The sequence below is a fragment of the Trachemys scripta genome, chromosome 4 (genome assembly GCF_013100865.1).
Source record: "Trachemys scripta elegans isolate TJP31775 chromosome 4, CAS_Tse_1.0, whole genome shotgun sequence".
Lineage (NCBI taxonomy): Eukaryota > Metazoa > Chordata > Testudines > Emydidae > Trachemys > Trachemys scripta.
The window spans coordinates 113,833,847-113,859,583 of record NC_048301.1 but is presented as its reverse complement, the minus strand read 5'-3'; the positions used below and the strand labels follow the sequence as shown (position 1 = coordinate 113,859,583).

The window sequence follows — 25,737 nt, the reverse complement described above, 5'->3', positions numbered from 1 at the left end:
CCTCCCATGGGATTGTAGCGGGAGAGCGGGAAGGGACAAACAGCCAGTCCCTAGACAAAGATCATGCTTGGTAATAATCCCAATCCTCACGGAATGTCTTGTGCAATCTGCAGCTGAAAGCTACTCGGCTCGGGGCTTCCCTCCCTCTGCTTGTCCTACAGGAGCTTGAGTCTGGGACAGCCCCTGCAGCAATCTGATCTCTAGACAGCCAGTCCTTATGGATAAGGCCTCAGCACTTCACGCCCTTTGTATACATTAAGCAGTGAGCTCTGTTACACGGAGAGGAGTGTGTCAGGAGATCCCCCTAGAGCAGTACCTGTCTCAATGTTTTTCTTTCAAAAAAAGTTATTTCCTTCCTCTCCTCTCCGCTCAGTGACTTCCTTCTACCCTCCCTCGCCCCTCCTACAGGAGATCCTGCAGCTGCAGCAGCAGCCTCAAGCTGCCAGAGTCCAGCCGAGCCCTGAAGGAGAAGGCAAGATACAATATCTAACTTTTCAACTTCTCCCTGAAACCTTGTGGGTTTTGTTTTCTGCCTGGCTGATTCCTGGGGGCCACCAGGCACAAGCACAGAGAGAGGCATTTACAGGCAGGAAACTGCCATGAGAGTTTGACAGGAGAGCTGCCAGCCATGAGCAGAGGGAGGGATTTCCAGTACTGCCAGCCTGGCACTGGGAGAAAGAGATTAATAGCAGGGGAGCTGCCGCCCAGCTGCGTTCTCATTACTGAAGGTCCCAAACAGCCAGCAACTTATGAATCCTGGCCTGGCCTGCCAAGTTCTTGCATGCCTAGCCCTTACAGGGAGAAAAACTACCCGGGCTTGCCTTGATCTTACTCCTCTGTGAACTTCAAAGGGAGTTGGACCAGATCCCTAAGTTCAAAGTCTCCCATGGGATTGTGTCTCTCTCCCAAAACAAATAGTGCAGTGACTATCTAGAAGAGAAGGGAGACATCCATTGCAGTAAGATGCAGGTGGGGAGGGAGAAGGAATCAGCCACTTGAATTTTCCTACGACATTCTGACAGAAGCATTTTCATTTGAAATAGAATGTTGTGCCTGATTCTCGACTGGTGCCTTGTAATCATTTACTTAGTTCAAAGTGGGTCTAAAACTCTTCTGTTCGTCGATTCATAGATTCCAAGGCCAGAAGGGACCATTGTGATCATCTAGTCTGACTTCCTGTATGACACAGGAATTCCTCCAAATTAATTCCTGTTTGAGCTAGAGCGTGACTTGGTAGCATTTTGCACCCACTTTCCACAGGTAAGAATGACTGCCTGGGGTGCATTACAGAACCGGGCACTGGCATGCTTTCCATCGCCAGGTGAGAGGATTGTCACATGAGTTGCAGCTAGTATTTTTTCTTGACAGGTGGAGTTTTTGAATTGTTTTTAAGATGCAATGAGTGCAGACTCCCTCCTGATTCCTCCTCATCCTTGGGCCAGTCTTTACTTTCCAGGGAGAGAATGCAGATTGGCCCTGCAGCCCTGTGCTTCCAGTTCTGGGCCCCACACAGGCCCACCAGTTCACCTGAGTCCTAACCTGCAACAGCGGCTGCTATTCCAGTGGTAGATTCACCACAATTCTACCAATGCACCTTAACCCTGACTTGCAATATGGCTATTCCAGTCCTCAGGTCTAGAGGCCATGGAGGCCTGAGAAATTGAAAATAACCATGTTCCACGCACCATTCTCACTGTCAGAAATGCCCTGCCACCAGCTACAAATCATGGCAACTTCCTAATACCCCTTCATCGATCTGCCACCAAACAAATGGGGTATTTCCTCATCCCACAAGCAATGCAGGACCAACTCCATCAAGCGTCCTGAATGCACTCTGCAATCTCAGCCAGGCACCATGATAATGTTGCAGTAAGATTGTGGGGGTGCAGGATTGTCTTTGACAAAAATTCACTGTATGGTGTTGTTTTATTTAATCCTCGTCTCCGACTCTGTTCCCTGTTTACAGGAAGTAGCAATGGCAGATGGTGGGACAGATCCTGCTGTGTTCACCTCCAGCACTCTGCCCTCAGATCCCCGCCTCCTTGCAACAGTGACCAATGCCTACCTGGGCACCCGAGTTTATAGGGACATCCTCCATGTAAACGGGGTGTATAATGGGGCAGTGGGGGACACTCACCGTGCCGATGTCCCTAGCCTTGTCAACGTCAGAATCAACATGCCTGGTGAGGATGGACTGACAGAGACCTTCACTTTGAACACCAGGACAGGTAAACAGACAGAGCCTCAGCTCCCAAGCAGCAACTACGTTTTTGTGCTTTAATGTTTTGTTTGCCTGATTTTCTTTTCTCCTCATTGTCAGTGACTCCCTCTTAGAAGCCTAGAAGTTAAATCTCTAAATTTCCCTACCGCTGTTTTCATTTTCTGTGTGATCAGATCAACACAGTCTCTCTCCTCCATTCTTGGCCCCATGTTTCTAATAGAGCCAGAAACGAACAGGGCTTTTTGTTTCCTTCTTGCTGTGTGTATGGCATCATGGATAGTGGTCAGACAAAAGCATGCATAAGTCCGTGCTATGTTCATAGCATACACACAGTGAAGACAGATAAAAAGGATAAAATACTCTTGTTGGAAGGGTTGCAATGTAACTACTTTATTTCTTAGAATTCAAAACAATCATACGCAAAAAAAACAAAACAGAGAGAGACAAAGCAGGCTGCTCCCTAAAAAAGAGAGGCACAACTCATCCCACCTTACTCTAGGCTGGCTGTCTGCAGAACTGAGTCTGATAATGGCATGTTTCCCTACAGAGCCCACTAGCCTGCAAGCAGAACCAGGAAACCCCTTAGAAATTTAAAGTGATAGCTTACACTTTAAACACAGTTTTCAGTACCCCACAGTCTGGGAACAGTGAATGGCTTCTGCAGCGCTAGCAAGGAGCGCTCACATGCAGATTTTAGGGGCGAATTTCACAGAATAGTGGCTAAATGTCTTTAAAAATAAACACACACATAGAAAGCTGTAAGGCCTGATTATACTGGACTCTGAAAACAGAGGACTTTTTCCACCTTCACATTACACTTTTAAGGTTGGTCAATTTCCCTTTAGCTGAGAATAAGACACTAGTGTTTATGCCATGTCTATGCACCTGCTGGAACCATGCTAGTAAATGATGTTTAACCATGACATTCGGTAAAACAGTTTATAACTGGGCTTGGAAGGATTCGATTTTTATTGATAAATGTTGATTTCACAGACAAACCGATGAAAAAATATTTCCATTGGTAATAATTGAAATTTACAGATAGGCAAAGTAGGAAAAAGGCTTCTTGAGAATTTATCGGAGTTTGATTTAAGGCTATTTACTTTGTATATTTTGACATGTGATGCTATGAAGCTTTAACTTTTTGAATCTCCGTGTCTCCTGTCATTAAATAATTGTCTAACCCTCCCATTTAAATAGATTTTTAAAATGCTTAAGAATAAACATTGATATTACCAGTTGAAATTATTTCTAAAAAAAAATTTAATTCTGACAAGCCTATTTATAACATAATTCCTTCCATGGCTGCTCTGTCCTGGTAAACTATATTAGAAGGTACTTACAGGCAAGAACCATGTTTAAACATTTTTGGATAAAATGGTTCCAGTACTAGTGTAGACAGTGGATCAGCCAGAAATAAGATTCTGGATCACAACATAAGGAATGGATCCAGTTTAGGCTCCCTCTTCGCAGTTTGGACCTAATCTCGCTTACTCTATCTCACTCTGAAAAACTGGCACTTGAGAAAGTTTTTGAATTTGGTCCAGATCTTGAAATCCAAAGTTTGGGAGAGTTCAGATCCAGTGTATTGAGTACTTAGGTAGGTCTGTTTTAGAGACACTGGGCTGATTCTGCTCTCAGTTACAACAACATAAAGCTGGTGGGAGCGAGTGAAGAATCAGGCTTGTAAGATTTGGATCCAGAGTTCAGTTTTGAGGGTTGGTCCTGGCTCATTTCTTGCTTTGATAATAAATCACTGCTGGGTTTAAACTTACTGGGGAGGTTCATATTTCCTGTAGGCTCTATGGCCCAGATTCTCAATGATACTGAGCGGTCTAACTCCCATTGAAATCAGTGGAAGTTAGGTGCCTAAATACCTTTGAGATTCTGGGCCCATGTGCACTTTATGTACCTGTTACAGTGGTACCTCTGACTGTCCTTTCTCCCTGCTCCGAACAGGACTCCAAACAGGACAGGTCTGCACCCACCCAGATCCAATAGCAGGATCAGGCCCTAGATTTAGAGAACAGGCAGAAACATCTGAGAGCGGAAGCTCCAAATGATAACTCTGTTTGTGTCTGCAGGGACTTTCAGCCACTTGCTTCAGTCACCAGGTTACACCGCCACCCACAGGATCTACGCCCACCACTCCCTTGTACACCTGCTGGCCTTCAGCATCACCATCAAGCGATCGACTATCAAAGGCCCGCCAGTGACTGTGCAGCTCCAGATGCAATTCACGCCACAGAGCCGAGATCTGGACTTGCACAAGGGGCAGGACTTCCAGGGAGCTCAGTGAGTGTGGTCATGGTAGGGTGTACCCAGCAGGGATGTGGCCTGAGGAACAAAAGGACTCGCCCTCTTTCCAACTTTCAAATGGGTGACAAAAACAGAGCTAGGACAATGGCTCGGGTTCTGAGAGGCATCTAGGCTGGAATGACTCTGAGCAACTTTACCCATGCTCCAGAGGGGCTGGGCCTGAGAGTCAGGCTCTTGGGAGCTGCCTCAGGCACTCGGTACTTTTAATGGTGCCATGGCAATGGATGCCACGTGTCACAGCTACAGACGTGTCAACCACAACAGCCACTGACTAGAATGGAGGGAGAAGGGAGAGTCTGGAAAGCTGAGAGTTCTAAAGTCCAGCTCGACCTAAGTTGGGATTTCTTCAGTTTCCTGTTTGATGTTTATTTGATGTTCGGGGGAGGGAGGGTATTAATTCAATTGACGGAGACAGCCCCACCCCCACCCCATCGGGTGGTGCCAGCCAGGAGGTAAACTTCAAGCTGTTCAGTGTCCCATTGCAGGTGGGTGCTGCCCAGAGGAGGGGCATCTTGCCATCTGCATTTTGCCATATTTTCCCACCAGGGGCGTGGAGAGGAAGACAATCTGAAGGGGGAAGACAGCACAAGGTGTTTAGGCTTGAAATGAATGAAAGTTGGGAACCTAAATACCTTAGAGCAGGGTTCCCAAACTTTAACAACCTGTGAACCCCTTTCACTAAAATGTCAAGTCTCGCAACCCCCCTCCTAAAAATGAATATTTCCAGGGATTTTCTCCTTTACCTGAGTATAAATTATAAAAGCAGCGATCTTGGAAATATATTTTTTTATGACAAGCTTATTACACATTAGTATTAATTATTTATTATTACATTATTTTTATTACATTATGAAAACAGCAACACTCTTCCAAGATCTGACTTCCGTAGCTTGTATCACTTTGAATAAGCCTGTTATAAGACAAGGCTCCTATGTTTCATCAAGGAGTATCAGATGTGAAACAGCATGAAGGTATTTAAGAAGCCAACTCAAAGAGTTCATCCTACACAAGCATTCAGGTCTTGAGCAGTCCAGGCAAACAACACACGGTACAACAAAGCTTAAACTTGTTCTTCATAATAATTTTAAAAACAAAACTAGCTACCTATTTAATTTTAAAAACAGCAAAAAATATCCACCTCCCTTTCCATTTCTTATAAGGAGTCTTGAAGTTTAAATCTCAGTGTGATAGACATGCTTGCTTTGATCTGCTTAGTTCTTGGAAGTCCAAGGGCTCTGGGCTGCTGGCCCCATGCTATCCGCCATTACGGATTTTTTTCCTAAGAACCCCCTGTAACATTTTGCGAACCCCTAGGGGTTCAAAACCCCAGTTTGGGAACCATTGCCTTAGAGGATCTGGGCCAACAAGACAATCCAGGGGAGGAAAGAGGGGGGTGTAAATGGGAACCTTGGACTCTCCCCTTCTCTGGGTCATCTGTCTATTTCCCCTCCATGTCTATTGGGCTCTCTTCTCACCACCCCTACGCTGTGCTCCACAGCTCTTCCTAATAACAGTGGAATGAGAGTCATGATACATTTCAGACTCGGAAGCTCTCTCTGGTGGTGAGAGTTCCACTTAGCTAAATGGGCCGGTGGGGAAGGAAGGCCCATTCCACACAACAGTATGGGCCTGATCCTCAGCTACTATGAATTGACGTAACTATTTTGGAGTAAACAGAACTACACTGATTTATACCAGCGGAGGATCTGGCCCCTTGAGTCATGCACTTTGTGACCCCTCTCTGGCTGCTGAGGCGAAGCTGCAGTTTCCCATGCTATTTGCTATATCTTGCAGATATATCTATGGGAAAACTTTGATCCCTGAGGTGGAGGGGGCTCCCCAGCCCATTGTGCACATGATCTGGACTCCAGTGCCGCAGGCTGTGACCCTGCCAGGGGAGGAGCAGGAGAGAACCTGGGAGTTCCTGACCGCCGTGGCAGAGAGTGAAGAGGAAGTGAAGAGGTGCTTTAGCGAAGGAACGTCCCTGATTGCTGCTGGCTCCTTATACTCCTCTCACACCCAGGCCTGGGCAGCACTCTGGAAAGGATGCCGGGTCGATGTAGATGGGCCTCTCCCTTTGAGGCAGGCCCTGTATGGATGTCTCTATTACCTACTGAGTGCAATTCCTCCCCTGGATTCTCCTGACTTCCTCTTCCATGGAATCAGCCCCGGCGGGTTATCCAATGGCACGCAGGGAGAAGACTACTGGGGGCACGTCTTCTGGGACCAGGTAGGCTATAGAGGATTGCAGCCCATAATTCCATTCTGGGGATCAGACATGCTACAGCACTCCAGTCTGGGCGTGGGAAATGCAGCACTGGATGGGAGGTGTGGCAACAGTCTACGTCTTGGGAGGCTGATAGGGCAAATCTTGGTCACCGTGCCCTGGGGTGTGTATCCTACAGCACTCGGAGGCTGGGAAGACAACTAATGGCAGGAGTGTGGTGGGATGTAGAACCTGCTAAACCCAGATCCTGTCCCTATGCCAGATTCATAACCCATTCTTGGCAGGGTTGACTAAGTATGTTTAGTGTGGTGACCACAGTCAGCTCAGAATGTTTCCCCCCTGCCAGAGGCTTATATCAGCACACGGTTTTCTTCCTATAATTGGCTCACTGCATAGACTATTCTGTAGTGTGGGCAGCAGTTACACCAGGTCTCTGGAACTGGTTTGGGTGGCCCGTCTTCCTAGCAATCTGTGGGGTGGAACAACCTTACCCCAAGTGCTGCTGCTGCGTAGGAACATCCTCCAGGCTCTCTGCCCCCCACTGGGGCACTATGGGAGAACTGCTTGGATTCCCCCAGAATGCTCTGATACAAACAGGCAAGCCCAAGGAAAGTGTGGGCCCCTTACTGAATGAGGGAGGCAACCTAGTGACCGAGGATGTGGAAAAAGCTAATGTACTCAATGATTTTTTTGCCTCTTTCTTCACGCACAAGGTCAGCTCCCAGATTGCTGCACTGGGCAGTACAGCATGGGGAGAAGGTGACCAACCCTCTGTGGAGAAAGAAGTGGTTCGGGACTATTTAGAAAAACTGGACGTGCACAAGTCCATGGGGCCGGATGCGCTGCATCCGAGGGTGCTAAAGGAGTTGGCGGGTGAGATTGCAGAGCCATTAGCCATTATTTTTGAAAACTCATGGCGATCAGGGGAGGTCCCAGATGACTGGAAAAAGGCTAATGTAGTGCCCATCTTTAAAAAAGGGAAGAAGGAGGATCCGGGGAACTACAGGCCAGTCAGCCTCACCTCAGTCCCTGGAAAAATCATGGAGCAGGTCCTCAAGGAATCAATTATGAAACATTTAGAGGAGAGGAAAGTGATCAGGAACAGTCAGCATGGATTCACGAAGGGGAAGTCGTGCCTGACTAACCTAATTGCCTTGTATGATGAGATAACTGGCTCTGTGGATGAGGGGAAAGCAGTGGATGTGTTATTCCTTGACTTTAGCAAAGCTTTTGATACGGTCTCCCACAGTATTCTTGCCGCCAAGTTAAAGAAGTATGGGCTGGATGAATGGACTGTAAGGTGGATAGAAAGCTGGCTAGATCGTCGGGCTCAACGGGTAGTGATCAATGGCTCCATGTCTAGTTGGCAGCCGGTTTCAAGCGGAGTGCCCCAAGGGTCGGTCCTGGGGCCGGTTTTGTTTAATATCTTTATTAATGATCTGGAGGATGGTGTGGACTGCACTCTCAGCAAGTTTGCTGATGACACTAAACTGGGAAGCGTGGTAGATACACTGGAGGGTAGGGATCGGATACAGAGGGACCTAGACAAATTAGAGGATTGGGCCAAAAAAAACCTGATGAGGTTCAACAAGGACAAGTGCAGAATCCTGCACTTAGGACGGAAGAATCCTATGCACTGCTACAGACTAGGGACCGAATGGCTAGGTAGCAGTTCTGCAGAAAAGGACCTAGGGGTCACAGTGGACGAGAAGCTGGATATGAGTCAACAGTGTGCTCTTGTTGCCAAGAAGGCTAACGGCATTTTGGGCTGTATAAGTAGGGGCATTGCCAGCAGATCGAGGAACGTGATCGTTCCCCTTTATTCGACATTGGTGAGGCCTCATCTGGAATACTGTGTCCAGTTTTGGTCCCCACACTACAAGAAGGATGTGGAAAAATTGGAAAGAGTCCAGCGGAGGGCAATAAAAATGATTAGGGGTCTGGAGCACATGACTTATGAGGAGAGGCTGAGGGAACTGGGATTGTTTAGTCTCCAGAAGAGAAGAATGAGGGGGGATTTGATAGCAGCCTTCAACTACCTGAAGGGGGGTTCCAAAGAGGATGGAGCTCGGCTGTTCTCAGTGGTGGCAGATGACAGAACAAGGAGCAATGGTCTCAAGTTGCAGTGGGGGAGGTCCAGGTTGGATATCAGGAAAAACTATTTCACTAGGAGGGTGGTGAAACACTGGAATGCGTTACCTAGGGAAGTGGTGGAGTCTCCTTCCTTGGAGGTTTTTAAGGCCCGGCTTGACAAAGCCCTCGCTGGGATGATTTAGCTGGGAATTGGTCCTGCTTTGAGCAGGGGGTTGGACTAGATGACCTCTTGAGGTCCCTTCCAACTCTGATATTCTATGATTCTATGATTCTAAACAGGGCTCGGGAGCGTGGCAGGTATGGAGACACCAACATGGGTGTGAGGGCAGAAATACTCCTGTGTGGGCACAGCTCAACCATGTTACTTTTAATGAGCTAAGGTGACAGTGCAACTAGCCAGTTACATGCACAGTTAACAGTGGTTGTGTTGGCAGGGCCTCAGTGGCTCCGGGAGTATGGATCCCACAGTATTCAGAGGCTGGGAGGGCAAGCCCTGGCCCTGGTGTTCTCTCTGGGTCCTGGCACACTCATTGTCCTAACCTCCCCTAGTTTCACTAAGTGTCTGACCTTATATAGACTCATTTTCTGTTTCCAGGACACGTGGGTATACCCAAACATCCTGTTATTTTACCCTGAAGCAGCCCGAGCCATCCTGAAGTACCGTATTCGAGCACTAGGTGGAGCCCTGAAGAACGCCCAGGAGCAGGGATACAAGGTAGGAACAGACTTGTCAGAAAACAAACAGAGACGACAGCCACCAAAGGAAATAAACCTCTTGATGCTTAGCTTGCCCTGATCTGTTCAGTTCAGAGGGTCATGCTCAGCCTCTCCGGGGGGTATTTTTTCTGGCAGGGTGCTAAGTTCCCTTGGGAGAGCGCAGCCACGGGCCAGGAAGTCTGCCCTGAAGAGATTTATGGAGCTCAAGAAGTTCACATCAATGGGGATGTTTTGCTGGCATTTGAGCAGTATTATCACACCACACAGGTAACCGAGACGCGCGCAGTGTGGTGCAGGTATGATGATGGTGCCAGAAACAGGGCAGGCCCAGTTGCCAAATCTACCAGTCTACTGGACAATTCCTTGGATGGGGTCCTTGGTCACTTTGCTCCTCCCCTCCCAGAGCAGATCGTCTCTGCTGTCCTTTCCCCTATTCACAACGGCCAGTAACACTCCCTGACTAGGCTCTCCACAATCTACAGTAGCCCTTCTTCAATGCCTGCTCCTCAGATATAGTTCCTTATTTCACTCTTCAGCATCTTGCTTTCCAACCCTGGACTAGTCTCTCTTTACCCCTTCCCCTAACTACTGCTGGTACAACCAGTTACCAGAGTCCCCTGGACCCCCTAACAGCCCTGCTGCTCTCCTCGTGCCCTGAGTATTACATTTATCTTTCTCGTGTCTCCCTTGCCCTGAGTCTAAACGCTCTCTGAGTAGGAGCTACAGAATCCCAACTAAAGAGAAGCATTAAATAGCCCCCATTGATTTTTGCAGCTGTCAGTTTTCTCTGTCATCCAGTTAGAAACCTGTCTTCTCAAAAGTGGGTGGGGCTGACATGAAGCCTTTTAAGGGTATGTCAACACTGCATTATAAACCCAGGATTAGAATTTAGGCTCAAGCCTAACCCTTCCATTTACACACAAATCATGCTAATCCAGGGCTCAGACCCAGCGTCCCAGGACCCCATCGGTGTGGAGGGTCCAAGCCTGAGCCGAGCTAGGACCCAGGGTTCAAGCCCTATTACTTTGCAGTGTAGATACAGACCTGTTAGACTTATGCTCTGCAAGACCGCCAAAAGTATACCACAATCCCATGGGATGACTTTCTTTTTCTTCTGGATAATCAGATGGACAGTCAAGTTTTCCCACACAGCACCACAAATAAAGGGCTAGAGCAGCCACACTATGGGAGGGCACTAGGACATTTGGGATATGGGTGATTGGATTTGGGGCCACATAAAGCAGTGTAGACGCTGGAGCCCCAGGTTGGGACCCAGGGTTCAACAATTTCTACCCTGCTGTTACAAATGAGTGTAGATGCTCAAACCCCTAGGATAACAAACCCAGGGTCTGCTAACCTGAGTTGTACTAACCCTGGGCTTACACTACAGTGTAGACATACCTGAAATGTCTCTTAGGCCTGAAAATTACTGGCAGGTACAAAGTCCAGTCCACAGAGCTGTTTGCTTGCCTGCTCAGGGAACTGAATTTCCCCCCAATTCCTCTGGGAAAAGCCTGTCACACAATGTGTGCAGAACAGGACAGAGGTTCATTTTCTCCTAGAGTCTCCTCTACCCATCAAGCACAGGGAGAGGGTGGTGCGCCCCTCCATTGTGTGGAATTGCTTAGAGTGGGTGGTATGAGATTTCCTCACTAAGGAGATCACACACACTTCAAATGAGTCAATGGGCCAAATTCAGCCTGGTGCAACTCCTGCTGAAATCCATGGAATTGCATCCACTTATGCTAGTGCTGAATTTGGCCTTATTTCTTTACTGTGGAGGTAGTGTCTAGGGTGGAGGGTATATTGCACGCTACTGCTGAAACTTCAGGGATATCCAAGCCTGTAAACAAACTCCACTGGGAATAGCACCCCCAAAGAGCATTGCAGTATCAGTCATGTGATGAATTGGACAAAGGGAATGTGCTTGTGCTGACGCTGGAAAAAGGCAAGGGAAGCAGCTGCTGTGATTTAAGCCAACAGGCTCTTTGGTCAATGTCCATCTTCTTTCCAGCTCCCCATCTCTCTGGGTTTGGGTACAAGTGTCTCTGTTCCTTGTAGCTCCCTGTATCTCTCTCTCTCTCTGGGTTTGGCTCCCTCCAGGACCAGAAGCTGTTCAGGGAGGAAGGAGCCTGGGACGTGGTCAGTATGGTGGCTCAGTACTGGTGCAGCAGGGTGGTGTGGAGTCAGGAGGAGCAGTGCTACCACATCAAAGGTAATTCCCCTGCCTGGGAGCTGGTTTCTGGGAGAGGACTTGGCAGGTGAAAGCCCACAGCTTCTCCAGCTTGGCCTGCCTCACTCTGACATATGGTAACAGCTGTTCTCTGCATGGGATGCACTGGCTCTCAGGTCCCCTGCATTCCTGAGCAGCTACTATGGGCTTAACACCCAGCTCCCACTCAGACCCAGCGTAGCTTTACTGTGTGCTTAGAGAGTGGCTGGAGCAGCTCCCTTGCACCTTCCAGGCTCACCCAGTCTCCCACTCTCTCGGGCCCTGCATTGCACCCTTCCAGACAGGATGGCCATAGGCATGGAGCTCCCCGTATCTGCCGTTGTCACTGCATCAGAAGCAGATCTCATTTCAGTTCTGATAAGGATGTGCCTTGTGCTACGCGGGAAATGGAGAATGTGCTCTCATCAGAGTAGAAGTAGGAGCAAGGAGAGGATGGTGGCACAGCCCAGTGGGCTAGCACACAGGCCTTTAGCCTCTGCAGATCTGCATTCAAATACTGCAGTGAGTTGCATGCGAAAAGGTGTTTTTGTCTCATCCTACAGCCCACAGGCGAATTAGTCAGCATCACCTACCCAACATGTACTTTGGTATGTCTGGGGGAGGTGGAAGTCTAGCATAGCATCACCTCTTCCCCTGAGCCAGAAGAGATACGGAGCCTTCTTCCTTCCTGCCAGCTTCAGGGGCAATGAGATGGACAAAGCATATTACGCCTGCCATGGTTTCCCCTTCCTCCTTGCTGAGTGAGGGGCAGCAGGCCAGAGGGGAAAAGGTGCATCACAGCTGCCCCTTCGCTCTGTGCTGGGAGTTGGGCCATTTGTCTGGGCTCATCGGAGAAGAAAGTCCCAAAGGAGAGTTCAGTGTGCCTCAAAACCTTGTCTATCTCCCCAACAGAGGATGGCCCAATAAAAGACATTCCCTCCCACACCTTGTCTCTCTCAGGAGAAGGAAGAGTAAGAAAGCAGGAGGTGCTGCAGATCAGGACCGGGGTGCCTGGGCAGAGCTGTTTGGGGCCTGGGGTGGAATAATGGGGGCTGTTGTGTGTCAGGATGGACGTGTATGAGCAGAGCTGTGGTTGCAGAATATTGGAAAATCCTTGTACTACCTACAACTGGCTCTTTCTTCCTGAGATCCCATTCACTGTGCACCAGTGTTTGAAAGAAAAGGTTATTGTTAATCTAAGGGATCCCCTCTCTACTGGGAAATTAACACCTCTCTATCCCCAGGGATAATCTTCTCCACTCCCATATAGTAAATGATTGAACACAGTGCTAGGGGAAGGTACCAGATTCACCACTGTGGAGTTAGGAGCTCTAACTATTAATTCAAAGAACAGGTACCATGCATGCCGCTCCATCCACATCACCCTGCCAATGGGCCTCAACCCTGAGGCTAAGGAAACATCACTATGGCTCAGAAGGTAGTCCAGAGTCTGTAACCTCTCCAGTAAGGCTGCCAACACAGATGCCAGTGATGTATACTTCTCCACTGGGAGCTGCACTGAAATCCCTGCTTGCTTCCCAAAGGCCACCCACTAACACTTAGCTACAATGCAAACCAGCGACCTCAAGGGGAAAGGTTCCATAGCCTCTCACCAATCCCCGGAGCAAGGGGTTTAAAACAAAAGGACAGACAGTGCCCTGGTGTGATGTCTTCTCCCTCTTCCTCCAGGTGTCATGCCCCCCGATGAGTATCACTACAGTGTCGATAACTCTGTTTACACCAATGCCGTGGCCCAGAGGAGGTAACGCGCATGATTTCTAGAAACACTGAACCATTCTTCCAGACTCTGATCAGTCTTCCCTGCTGCTTAGCAAGCTGGCGGGTTTCAGAAGAAAGCCCAGGCTCCAGGAGGCATCAGCGGCTCTCCGAAGCTCATGCTTTGGGCCATGGTCTTTCAGTCTTGCTATTTCCCTTGTGGGCGACTGGCTGGGTTAGCGCCTTTGCTTCCAATTCTTCTTATATTTTGCTCTGTAAAGCATTGCAGACACCATATAAACAGCCTCTCCTCACTCCCCTGCCCGCAGCTTGAACTTTGCAGCCGACGTGGCCCGTGATTTCCAGATCCCTGTCCCTGAGGAGTGGCAGGAGGTTGCCAAGAAAGTCAAAGTGCCGTTTGATGCAGCCAGGAACTACCATCCAGAGTACGACGGGTACAGCCCAGGTGAGTCGGAGGAACAGGAAGGGGAGGGGCTGCATCTCAGCCTCGATTTGTCCTTTGAGGATGCTTTACAGCACAATAGTAACCTCGGATCCTGACTACATAAGGTTTAGGGCAAGCGCTGCGTTGCTGGCCTGGTACTTTCTCTATTGAAGAAGGGTCGATGCTGATGCGGTGTGAGTGCTGGTGGGTCACCTAACCCAGGTTCTTATTGTAGAAGGTGTGGCTTCTGAGCTGTTCTCTGCACTGGATGGGATGTTTCTCATCTCTGGGTTGTTATTAGGCTTGGAAGGATTCAATTTTTATTGGTAAATGTCAATTTCACTGTCCATACACAAAGTGATGAAAAAATATTTCCAGTGATAATAATTGAATTTTACCAATTGGCAAAATAAGAAAAATGCTGCTTGGGAACGTCTTAGAATTTGATTTACGGCGATTTCCTTTGTGTATTTTGACACATGATGTTGACAGTTTTTGTTTTAATCGTTATAATGCTTTAACTCTGAATCTCAACGTCTACTGTCATTAAATAATTATTGTCTGACTCCCTCCCATAATTTCCCACAACAGTGAACATTTAACTGAATACAAATCTAATAACATGTTTAAAAATAAACATCAATATTATCTATCAAAACTATAAAAAATAAAAATCGACTTTTGCCACACCTAGTTATTATTAAAGAAGTTGGCCTATGTCAAGATTTTCTTTGCCAGGGATAGGTCCATAGTGCCTGGGGAATTTGCCCTTTCCCTGGTTGCGAGTGGCACGGTTACTGTTTGAATGTTTGTTTAGACATTGAAGCTACATTTGCAAGGCTGAGCTCCACGGTAATGCCTGCAGCTCCCTGGTTCTGTGCATGCAAAAAAGATAATTGTGCACTGAAACGTTAATTCAATTAAAAGCTGCTTTGCCACGAGAGTGCCTGCTTGGTCCTAAATCTGGGGTCGTGCATGTGCACCTGCATGTCTGTGAGTCACTCCATTGTGCCTTGTTTTGAGAAGCTGCCTTGCCTGGTTAACACCATGTTAAAACCTGGCATTTGGGGTGATATCCTGGCCCTGCACCAGCTTCCAGAGAAGGAACCTGCTAGGACCATGTCCATGAAAAACTTTCTAAACAAACTGGAAATCGCTGTGTCTTGATCTAACTTACAGACCTGAGCCATACCCAGCTGATCTCCTGTGTCCATGACCCAACTTCTCTAGGCTTGCTTTGCACTTCAGTTATAGTTTTGCTCTGTTGAAATAACATCACATGGTTCTCAGTGTATTGCATTAAATGACTCCCTATCAAATTAGCTTAATGTACTAGTAAAACATTGATCTTTCTAGCTGCCAGCCCTGCACGCTCACCCTGGGATCTGAGATTCAAGTTGGGCCCATCACCTGTCATTCCTAGTTCCCATATATGCCCTGCCCCTCTGTCTGTCCCTTCCCCAGGTAAGCAGGTGAAACAAGCTGATGTTGTCTTGCTTGGATACCCAATGATGTATCCCATGAGCTCTGAAGTCCGAAGGAACGACCTGGAGATGTATGAACCTGTCACTGAGCTGGATGGGCCAGCCATGACCTGGGTAAGCTGCCAAGCAGAGTGGAAGCCAAGTGGTTTCAGTGTGAAAGGGGTGAGCCTCCTGCAGGGCTCAGCTCCTCGCAGTGCACCTAGGAGGCACCTGTTTGGTTCTCTTTCCTGCAGAGCATGTTTGCGGTTGGCTGGATGGAGCTGAAGGAGATCCAGAGGGCGCAAAGTCAACTGAACAAGTGTTTCAACAACATCACCGAGCCATTCAAGGTCAGGCAGGTGCAGTGGGGTTTGCTCCCTACCACTGTAGATAGATGGAAGGCGAGTCTATCTGGGCAGGTCTGTAATGGCTGGTCACAAGCGGCCCATGATGCTGACAGATGTCACTCAGACTGGCACCTACATTAACTGTATTATCAGTTACTGCAGCCTCTTCTGTGTTATTGAGTTCTGTCTTGCCTACTGCAGGGCAGTTCACTACCCCCATCCCCCTGCGCACTGATGGACAATGGGGAAATGGCACCACCACCCTTCTCCCTCTCCTCTCACCAGGGGAAGCAGGGCTAATGTGCAGGCATCATACTCACCTCAGATTCCTTCTCCTCATTATGGGTGGGGGCAGTGGGACAAGCAGCACCCTGCTCTGCTCTCCCGGCCAGCTCCTCGTATCAAGGGTGGGCCGCAGGGCCGGGGGCATTGCAACACCACCATCCCTCAGTGCTAGGAGAGGGCCCACTCTCAGCTCCCACTTCCCCTGTTTCCAATGGTGACTAGATCTCACCCACCATGGCTCCCTTTCTCCTTCTGCTGGGCAAAGGGCTGAGGAGCAGGGAAGACCTAAATAGGGTTCCCCTTTTCCCTACGGTGGGGCAGCAGGACTATGTGGGAAGAATGCATCATATCCACCCTATCCTTCTGTGGCAGGAGTGGGGGCAGTTCTCTGGGCTCCCAGGGGACCAGACAAGTGATGCTCATAATTAACACTTTCCAACCACATGTAATGTTATGAAGCGTAACTAATAAATCCTGACTGGCCTAAGTCATTTCTCTCTCACGTGTTGCTGTAGATCTGGGTGGAGAACTCCGACGGGTCAGGAGCTGTGAATTTCCTGACAGGCATGGGGGGATTCCTGCAGGCCATCCTTTTCGGATACACGGGGTTCAGGTGAGAGCGCTAGTGCTACCTGTTGAATTTCTTGACAACCACAACAAAAGATCTCTAAGAACCTTCACATTTAAATGTAGCAAGATAACTGGTCCTATGGCGAAAGCATTCAGGATGCTGGGGCTTAAAGTCTTTCCAGTTTATGGCATCATCTCTGAATGGAGGGTACTATCCCACCCATGTCCTCTGACAGCTCTCTGCAGGTAATGGACAAACAACAATGCTTACAATCCCCTAGGAGCCCAGATGGTAACTAGTGAATTGCAGAGAACAGGGTGGGATTTTCAAAAGCACTGACCTAACTCTGCCCCCGTTGAGGTCAATGGTAAACCCGTTATCATCAACAGGAGCAGGGTCAGGCCAACACTGAGCCATTCTGAAATCCCACTCAGCTTCTCCAATGGAGATTGAAACCCCAGTAGGATCAAAGGATCCCATAACACTCCCTAGAGGGTTCCATGCCTTAGCCTCCCAGATGTTTATCTTAGGTATCCAGACCTAGCCAAGTCAAAATAGGGGGTAGCTCCAGCTTCTTCACCAACTAAGGTGGGAGGGACAAGGCCACCAAGGGTATGGCTACACTAGAAGCAATACAGCGGCACAGTTGTAGCGCTATAGTGTAGACACTTCCTACAACAATGGAAGGGATTCTTCTGTAGTAAATCCACCTCACCAAGCGGTGGTAGCTAGGTCAACGGAAGAATTCTTCCATTGACCTAGTAGTGTCTACACTGGAGCTTAGATCAGTTTTGCTACATCTCTCAGGGGTGTCAACCTAACTTTATAGTGTAGACCAGCCCTAAGACCTGAATCCATTAATTCTGAAATTATTAATTCGATCTATCTTGATTAAAAAATTAGTGCAAATACCCATAACAAATTTAAAAAATATATATAATCCACTTTATATTAATAGGCCAGTTTCCAAAAATGGAAGTCAACCATCAACATTAAAATACACTTTTAAAAGCAAACAAAGTAAATATCTTTGAATGTGCCCTGTATAGCCTTACAGAACGGAACATTTTGAGTAAGCTTTTAAATCTGCCTATTGATGCTTTATAAATTAGACAGCAAGAGATTGCCCCTCTTAAGTAATGTCATAAATAGACTGACTCTTGTTGTGTATTTGAAATATATGCTGGATTAGATTTTCTCAAAATTAATGGAAATCACTGGAGACACATCACAGAAATCACTTTTTGAGGTGACAAAAGGCTAAGTCAAACTTCGACATTGTAAATATTAAAGTTGGCCTGAATCTCAGGGGGACTGGTCTCCCCTCTCGATAATAATACTAGCATCCTTCCCATTTTAAAAATGGGGAAACTGAGGCTCAGAAGAGCAAGTGACTTCCTCAAAGTGACATGATAAGTCAGTTGCAGAGCTGAGAAGCTACATCTCCGGAGCCTCAATCCTGTGTTTCAGCTACAAGACTGTCTTTTCTCGCCTCGGGCACTACTTGAGAGTAGAGCTGGTTGAACGTTTTCTAACAGAAGAGTTTTCCATCAGAAAATGCTGATTCGACTAAACTGATACATTCCAATACATTTGATGGAAAATGTTTCATTGAGATCAAATTATTTCATTTCAACCTTATTAAACTGCTTTGGTTTGATGTTTCTGAAACAAAATTTAGAAATTTTGGATCTGCTGTGATATTTCTAAGTTTTGACTTTTTGTTCCAATTCAGAATTTATTTATTTTTAAATTAAATTTCCTACGGAACAGGAATTCTAGTTTCCAACTAGCTCTATCTGAGACCTCCCCTCCCACTGTGGGCAGGGGGTGTCAAAATAACCCGTTAGCAAACTACCATTTTACAACGCCATTTTCTACCTTCCCTTTCTCTTCTCTGCTGGGTAGGAAGATGGTGATGAGCAGACAGAAGCGCTCTCCATTCTAGCCAGATGCATCTCCTAAGGTTTGGTTTCACCCAGTGGTGTATGAATCATTGGCCTGGGATATCACCATCAAGTGATTTATTATGACATCAGGGGAAGGAGATTGTTTCCTATTGACACACAAATATCCTGATGAGCAGCATTCAGGGAGAGAGATTACAGGAAAGGAACATGGCTCTGCAGGGGACTCTGTTCAATCTGTTTAAGATTTGCCAGAAGCTGGTAATAATGTCTGAGCCCTTTTACTAACGCAGTTTTTTCTGGTTTATTCATAATTAACTGTGGGGAAAGTGGCTGCAGCCACAAAATTTATATCCAGATATAAGAGACCCAGAGCAGAGCAAAGCCAGCTGAATCAATATTGAAATTAGAGCAAAGTAGAGATCTGGATATCACCCTAATGACCAGGCACACCAGCCTCCAGGCTTAAAAACAACATCTTCCCCACAGGACCCTCTGTTGCTATCTTCCCCACAGTGACAGAGAAACTGTAAATAACTAAAGGGCCCAAAATAGACCACGTGGTGGAACTCACCACTGACATCAACTTCCGAGGAAGGGAAATATCCAGCTGAGACTGAGAAACTTGGGCTGGCACGGTGAGAATGGAGCCAATTCAGAGCAAGAGTTGAGAGCTCACCTGACACACATGTGGAGCCATTTCCAAGTGTTCCTGCCCTATGGGTCAAAGCCAGTTGCACCTGCAGTAAGTAAATGGTTTAATGGGGAGCCAGTTAGCTGCATGGGAAGTTGTGGTTCTGAAAAAAAAATTGAACCTCTGAGTTAGAAAAAAATTAACTAAAGCCTCCTCAGTGGCACTAAAAGCAGCACCCACAGAGCACTTTAGAGTGGTCAGATCTGATGGATTTTCAAAGCTAAGGCCACAGCATTTATACCCAAAACAGATGTGATTCTGGTCCTGGAACATATTCTTAAAGAGCTTAGTTGAGGTCAGATCGAGTTTAGAGGTGGTAAGATTGATACGTAGCAAAATACTTAGTGCGAATGAGTTGCATTCATTGTTGGTGTGTGGGGTCAGTATTAGGTGTGAGAAACTCCAAAGTCTCTGGTAGACACAGGTGTGAGTTGCAGGTTTCAAACTTAATCCAAACTTAATCGCCACCTTTCCACCAGTCAAAGGTATTTGGACTCCATGTTCCACTTAGACATGGACTCAAGCCACAGAGTTTGAATCTGAATCCAAATCTCCCTTAGAAAGCAGACTGAGATGACTTCCACCCCTCCTCCAACTCATTTCACATGGGCCTCCAAACAGACATCATAGAATATCCAGGTTGGAAGGGACCTCAGGAGGTCATCTAGTCCAACCCCCTGCTCAAAGCAGGACCAATCCCCAAATAAATCATCCCAGCCAGGGCTTTGTCAAGCCAGGGCTTTATCACATCAGCTGCTAACAACCATTTGTCACAAGGACACTGGGCCAGAGTTGAACCAGTAACCTAGGTTAAGGCTCCACATGCCATTAGCATGCTCCAGAGCCACCCAATCTTTTGTGATGTAGTTCTGAGTTAAGCTGTTGCCAGTAGCTCAGGCAACAGTGCTGGAAGAGTCAGTCATGAGCTGTGGCACATTGCATGTCACTTAGCGACTGCTAAGGAAACTAACCGGCAAAAAGCAGATTGACTAGGAATTATTTTTTGTAAAGAACTAAAGACACCGTAGCCTAAAGTCCATCTCTGCAGTGACCATAGAGAGTAAGAGCTACATGAGACCATCACCACCAAACTCTGCCCGGAGGGAGTTATTCACAGAAAGGGAACTGATTCTCCCTCTTCTACAATCTGCTGTGGTTTTTGGGTTTACACAGAGGTTCCCTTCCCTATTTGATGAGCTGGTTTGCTCTAGGTGGAGGTAATAGCAGACACTTTGCACGCTCAAGCCAGCAGCTGTGCTGTATTCTAGCAAGGCTGTTCTGGGAGATGCTCAGGTTCTCACAGCTGGTATTTGCTTTAGTCCTATTGTTGCTCCCAGCTCAAGAGGGCGTGCTGGAAGACTCACTGATATTCTAAGAAAATGACAGCCCAGGAAGGAGAATACCCAGTGTCTCTTTCCCCGTGGATGGAATTCACTAACATAGCCCCTGACTCCCCTGTGCCTTTCCTAGGATCACCAAGAGCAGCCTGAACTTCGACCCCATATGCCCAGACAACATCAGCAAACTCAAAGTCACTGGAGTCTCTTATCTTGGAAGCAAGTTGAACTTCACACTCACCAAAGAGAACGTTAGGATAAAGGTGACAAAGTCCTCCCGTGACCCGCAGCTGGCCCCCCTGGAGGCTGTGCTGGTAGCATCGGGGCAGCGCATTCCTTTGCCCGAAGGTACAGTGTCTCCCCACTACATCACTGCGCTGTGCATCTCTGATCTTCGCTGCTCGGAAAAGTTAGGGGGCAGCAAGGCATCTGGGTCTCCCAGTCCTACACCCTTCCCTGGAGTCACTTCTGCTGGCAGGGCCGGCCTTACAGGAGGGCAACGTGGACAACCGCCCAGAGTGCCGTGGTCAAGAGGCAAGAAGTGGGGTGGGCCTGGCATGCGAGACCACAAAAGGGAGCTCCGGGCAATTGGGGGGGGACAGCAGGGCCCAGAGGTGATGGGGGGCTGGCAAGCCTGGGGAGTCAGTAGGGACCTGGGGGGATGGATGTGGAATCTGGGGAGGTAGCGGGGACCAGGGGCGATGGGGGCATGGATGGGGAGACAACAGGGGCCAGGGATGCCAAAATACAAGGTTGCCAAAGGTGCTGTTTTCCCTAAGGCCAGCCCTGCCTCCTGGGAAAAGCTGTGGCTGCTATAGTGCAAGCTGGCCTATGACCTGCACTCCTAGACCATTGCTTACAGCACCACCTGCTGGCAGAGGCAGGGACTGGACTAGCTATCAGCTCCCCACAGCCAAGGCTGTAATCTCCTGCCCTCCGCAGCCCGTCCTACTGGAGTAGGCTGGGGGCATAACTATCTGACTGCATTTCCTGCTTTGAAGCTGACTCAGTAGAACACCCTGGCCCTGGATGGTACCTTAACATAGGAGACTAAAGAGAATAACCAGAGAGAGGGTGCTTAGAGCCAGGGTCCTTCTCACAACTTGTGTGTTTGTTTGTTTCCATCGCAGGGCAGAGCGTCTCCTTCGCCACAGCTGCTGGCTGGATCCAGAGAGCACCCACCGAGACATTTTAAGTTGTATTTGTCAGGGCAGGTATTAAAACCACCAAAGCTATGCAAACATGGCAGGGAGCAGGCGTCCTAGAGCAGCGTGGCCTGGGAGCCCCTGCTGCATTGTGGAGCAGATTGAGGTTTGGCTGCACAGGCCCCACGCATAAGTGATGTGCTCCGGGGGGAGGCTGTTTGACTTCCCTGCTTCCTTTGTGGCCAGTGAGCGGATGCTTGGAAAATGGGGAGGAGGGGAAAGCACCATCCTCCTGCTCTTATTGCCCTTGGGAAATGGTTTTATTGACAGCTGAATTTGATTCACCTCCCAATTACCTGCTCTTATTACCTCCCTTCAGATTTGCTGACCAATATTTACCCCTTCTTTGCTGGTCTCAGCTCCTGCAACATCCCTTTGAGAACCCATTTATGGCACTTCCTTAAGCTTGCGCCTAGTACCTTTGGCAGCATGGGAGCTGGGTTTTGCCCTCCGTGCCTGGTACAATGTGTCGCACACACATGATGGAGTGACAGCAGCTGCTCCATAATTAATATGACATGTCATTTTCCATCACATGGTGAGAGTTTCAAAGGCACAAGGGGCAGCTAGGCCACCTCCAACTCCCATTTGTGCCTTTGAAAATCTCTCCCTAAAGTCTGATTTTGGCCACCCACCTAAAACCCACCAGATGAAGGAATATTGACTCAGATGGGTAGGTTAGCTCGGGAACTGAGGAGGAATGTTTCTACCCATTCTGAACAGAATTGTGCAAGTGAGTCCTGCATTGCAACCCCCTAAAAATAGGTGTCTGCTGAAATCCAAGAATTTGTCTGGCTTTATTTATTGCTTTGTAGCAGAAAACCAACCAGAAAGAGAGAGAGAGAACGCATAGTCTGCTGGCTTCCTCTGGCTGAAACTTCATGCCCAGCCCCACCCTTTCACTGCTTAGTGTCCAACTCTAAAAGTTACTGTCATTCTGAGCAGGCTCCCGAGAATGGCACATTGGCTCTGGCAATCTCATTTGGGCTCAACCAGGGTTCCAGACCCACTGGGCCTGACTCTATTCTCCATTCCACCAGCATAAAGTGGGATTATCTCCACTGAAAGCCAGCGGGTCGCACGGGCGCAATGGACTGGGGAATCAAACCCATTACTTGGTAATCACCGGCCAGGCGCTTGGAGGGTACAGTGCACAAAATGGAGACAGTCCCTGCCCCAGGTTGGTTATGCTTTAAAAGAGACACACGCTGGGGAACCCAGAGGAGGTATTTTATTGGCTAATGTCGTTGTTGCTCCCTTGGGGACACTGCGGAAGACTGTGTGGGTAGGAGGGTGGGTCTTTTGGAGAGGTGCAGCAAGCGGCCTGCAGGGTGGCTGTTGGAGAGGCGCGGCCAGAGTAGAGCCCCACAGAGAGGCACGGCAATCGGCAATTGGGGCAATGAGCGAGTACCCAAGCAGTGGAGCGTGTAAGATGCCTCCTTACCCCCCGCCCCCTTCCACACAGGGTGGGAGGTGAACTCTGCGGACAAGATCAGCTCCTGAAGTCTTTTTCCACAGTTCACCACTAGATGTCAGGGGAGAGCTCATTCAGACTCTGCTTACATATACACTTAAAATGCTACAGGAAGACACTCACTACAATGATGGGAGGGTCTCCCATTGCTGTAGTTAATCCACCTCCCCAAGAGGCAGTAGCTAGGTCAATGGAAGAATTCTTTCATCAAGTCTCCACCGGAAGTTAGGTCCGCATGGCTACATCCTTCGGGGGGTGGATTTTTCACACACCCCCTGAGAGAGGTGGCTATGCCGATATAAGTTTTCAGTGTAGGCCAGCCCTGAGAGTAATCATACAGGACCGCAGGGGCTCTTTCCTATCTACTCTCCATAGGGTTAGTGGGAGGGCTGCCGTGACTCACCCAGCCCTGATCCAGCCACTCTTTCCTGGGCTGCAGATACCTTCCCTTTTCTGCACAGGTGGGGTGAAATCCATATGTAGATGTTCCCTTCCATGCATAGAACAACGGGGTACAATCTGGCCCAGAGGGTAGTAATAAAACTGCCCCTATTTGAATTTGCCCTGAGTGACAATAGCACAGTTCCAGGCTTTCCTTTTCTCCATGTGATATAAAGGCAAGGAGAGCTTCTCTCTGTTTCTTCAGAATCTCCAGACAACCCCAGATATGTTCCTAAGGGAAAGGAAGGGAAATGGTTCAATCTGGTTTTTCTTTTCTGGGTTGGTCTCTCCCACCTCCTCAAAACAAAACATTACACTGTTGCCTGGATTCCATTTAAGTTGTGCTTTAGCTCTATCCCATTTATTAAACCAATAGGAAAACTAACACTGATCCCAGGAAACTTCCAGCTGCTGGAAGAGATCAGGTTCAATCAGCGTTGCAAACTCATGGTTGTATTCTGAGTCTCGCAGTAGCTGATGGTTTTCTTAAAGCCCCAGCTCCTGGAGTCAGGTGACTATGTGAGACTTACAGCTTTCATTAAAAACAAAAATATATGTTCCTCGCCCACATGTCCACGGACCAAAGCTTGGAAACATGAACCCTAAAGCCTCAAAAGCCAGAAGGCAAATAAAGAGACCCAATATTTATTGTTTTTAAATGATTTCTGAGCCAATCTTATGATTTTGGGAGGCCTGACTCATGAGTTTTGAATGCTTAGAATTGGTAATACTAGCGGCTTCTTATACCAGTCAAATACTACATCCAAATGCCAAGGTGCATTAGGCGAGGGATTCTAAATGCAACTAGAAACAATATAAATTAATATTAAAAAGTCACTATGTAAAGATAACATTGCTGGATCAGGACAATACAGAGCAGTTTCCTGCCTTGTATTCCTGGGCAGCCTCCTCTACTGGAATCACATTGTGAGACCTATGCTCCTGGGATCTATCACAAACCACACAGATCGGGATTTGATCCTCTCTGCAGAACAGTCTCAAAGCCTCCTTGTGTTTCTCACTTAGGGTGACCAGATGTCCCGATTTTATAGGGACAGTCCTGATATTTGGGGCTTTTTCTTATATAGAGGCCTATTACCCCCCACCCTCTGTCCTGATTTTTCACACTTGCTATCTGGTCACCCTATTCTCACTGTTTCCTCCCCATCCTGGCTCTTTCTGTGTTCATAACCCGAAACACTTAATTACTTCTGTGGTGTTTGCCAGCTGCCTGTCTGGCCTGAAGTTCCTCTGGGGATTAAACACCTCTGCACTGAGGACAGGAGTAGCTTGGCCCTGATCCCCCCTCCTCCCCAGAACTGGGTGATGCAGGCTCGGCAGAAATTGTGCCCACAGTCTATGGGCCTGTAAAATACACCAGGCAGATGGGACAGGCAGCTTACTCATGCAGACTCTCAGCAGGGCTCACAGCAGCCATGGCCCCTTCTTAGTGCCCAAAGAAGGTTAGTTTCACTTTCCTGTGCTCAGCCTGTAGCAATAACACAGGGCTTTTCCCTCCCTGAAACAATCCTTTGTGCACAGAGTTACAGGCTGTGGCGGTATCTTGGCCTCTCTCTAGAGGCTAAATCCTGCAAGTCGCTGAGCACTGTAGCTCTGATTCAGCAAAACACTTAAGCACTTGGTTAACGTGAAGCCTGTGAGCCATCCTAGTCTGAAGGGCCCACTCCTGCTTTGCTGGACAAGGGTGCTCAGCGCTGTGCAGAATTGAACCCTAGCTAAGGAGAAAGGTGCCAAATGCTCTTCTCCAGCAATTTCTGCAGCTTGTCTTCTGACCAGCGGTGAGTCCTCCCCTAGACACTAGGGCCCAGATCCCCAAAGATATTTAGGCTCAGAACTTTCCTTTAAGGATCTGGGCTGAGGGCCCTCCTGAACCTGAAGCTGAGGTTCACTGAGCAAGGCCTAGGAAGTCCCCCTAGAGGAGTGAGGGGGTCTTGCTCCCTGAGACATGGCAGGCTCTTCTCCAGAGACAGCAAGTGTTTTGGAGGGCCCCAGAGAGGCCTTTGTCTTCCCCTCTTAGCCATAGAAAGCTAACAAAATGGCC

The 25,737-nt window shown here is 48.1% G+C and overlaps 1 protein-coding gene across 3 annotated transcripts; it reads left to right on the top strand.

Annotated features, from left to right (window-relative positions):
* Window positions 1-382: 382 nt before the first annotated feature.
* Window positions 383-24,307, top strand: PGGHG (protein-glucosylgalactosylhydroxylysine glucosidase). Of its 3 annotated transcripts, none has more exons than XM_034770480.1 (14): window positions 383-472; window positions 1,967-2,228; window positions 4,306-4,516; window positions 6,335-6,770; window positions 9,457-9,576; window positions 9,714-9,845; window positions 11,682-11,793; window positions 13,480-13,552; window positions 13,836-13,972; window positions 15,416-15,549; window positions 15,669-15,764; window positions 16,562-16,659; window positions 20,689-20,903; window positions 21,686-24,307. In XM_034770480.1, the coding sequence occupies exons 2-14, from the start codon at window positions 1,976-1,978 to the stop codon at window positions 21,748-21,750; spliced, it is 2,082 nt and encodes a 693-aa protein (XP_034626371.1). In that variant the 5' UTR covers window positions 383-472; window positions 1,967-1,975; the 3' UTR covers window positions 21,751-24,307. The 3 variants fall into 3 exon arrangements, with proteins under 3 accessions (XP_034626371.1, XP_034626369.1, XP_034626370.1); XM_034770478.1 differs by having other exon boundaries at window positions 15,669-15,773; XM_034770479.1 differs by lacking the exon at window positions 383-472 and adding an exon at window positions 1,197-1,260 and having other exon boundaries at window positions 15,669-15,773.
* Window positions 24,308-25,737: the final 1,430 nt, after the last annotated feature.

Excerpts from the sequence above, each read along its gene's own strand:
- PGGHG (XM_034770478.1), top strand. The coding sequence starts at position 1,976 with ATGGCAGATGGTGGGACAGATCCTGCTGTGTTCACCTCCAGCACTCTG. Across the intron at positions 6,771-9,456 it reads GGCACGTCTTCTGGGACCAG|GACACGTGGGTATACCCAAA; the intron begins GTAGGCTATAGA and ends TTCTGTTTCCAG. Across the intron at positions 15,550-15,668 it reads ATGGGCCAGCCATGACCTGG|AGCATGTTTGCGGTTGGCTG; the intron begins GTAAGCTGCCAA and ends TCTTTCCTGCAG.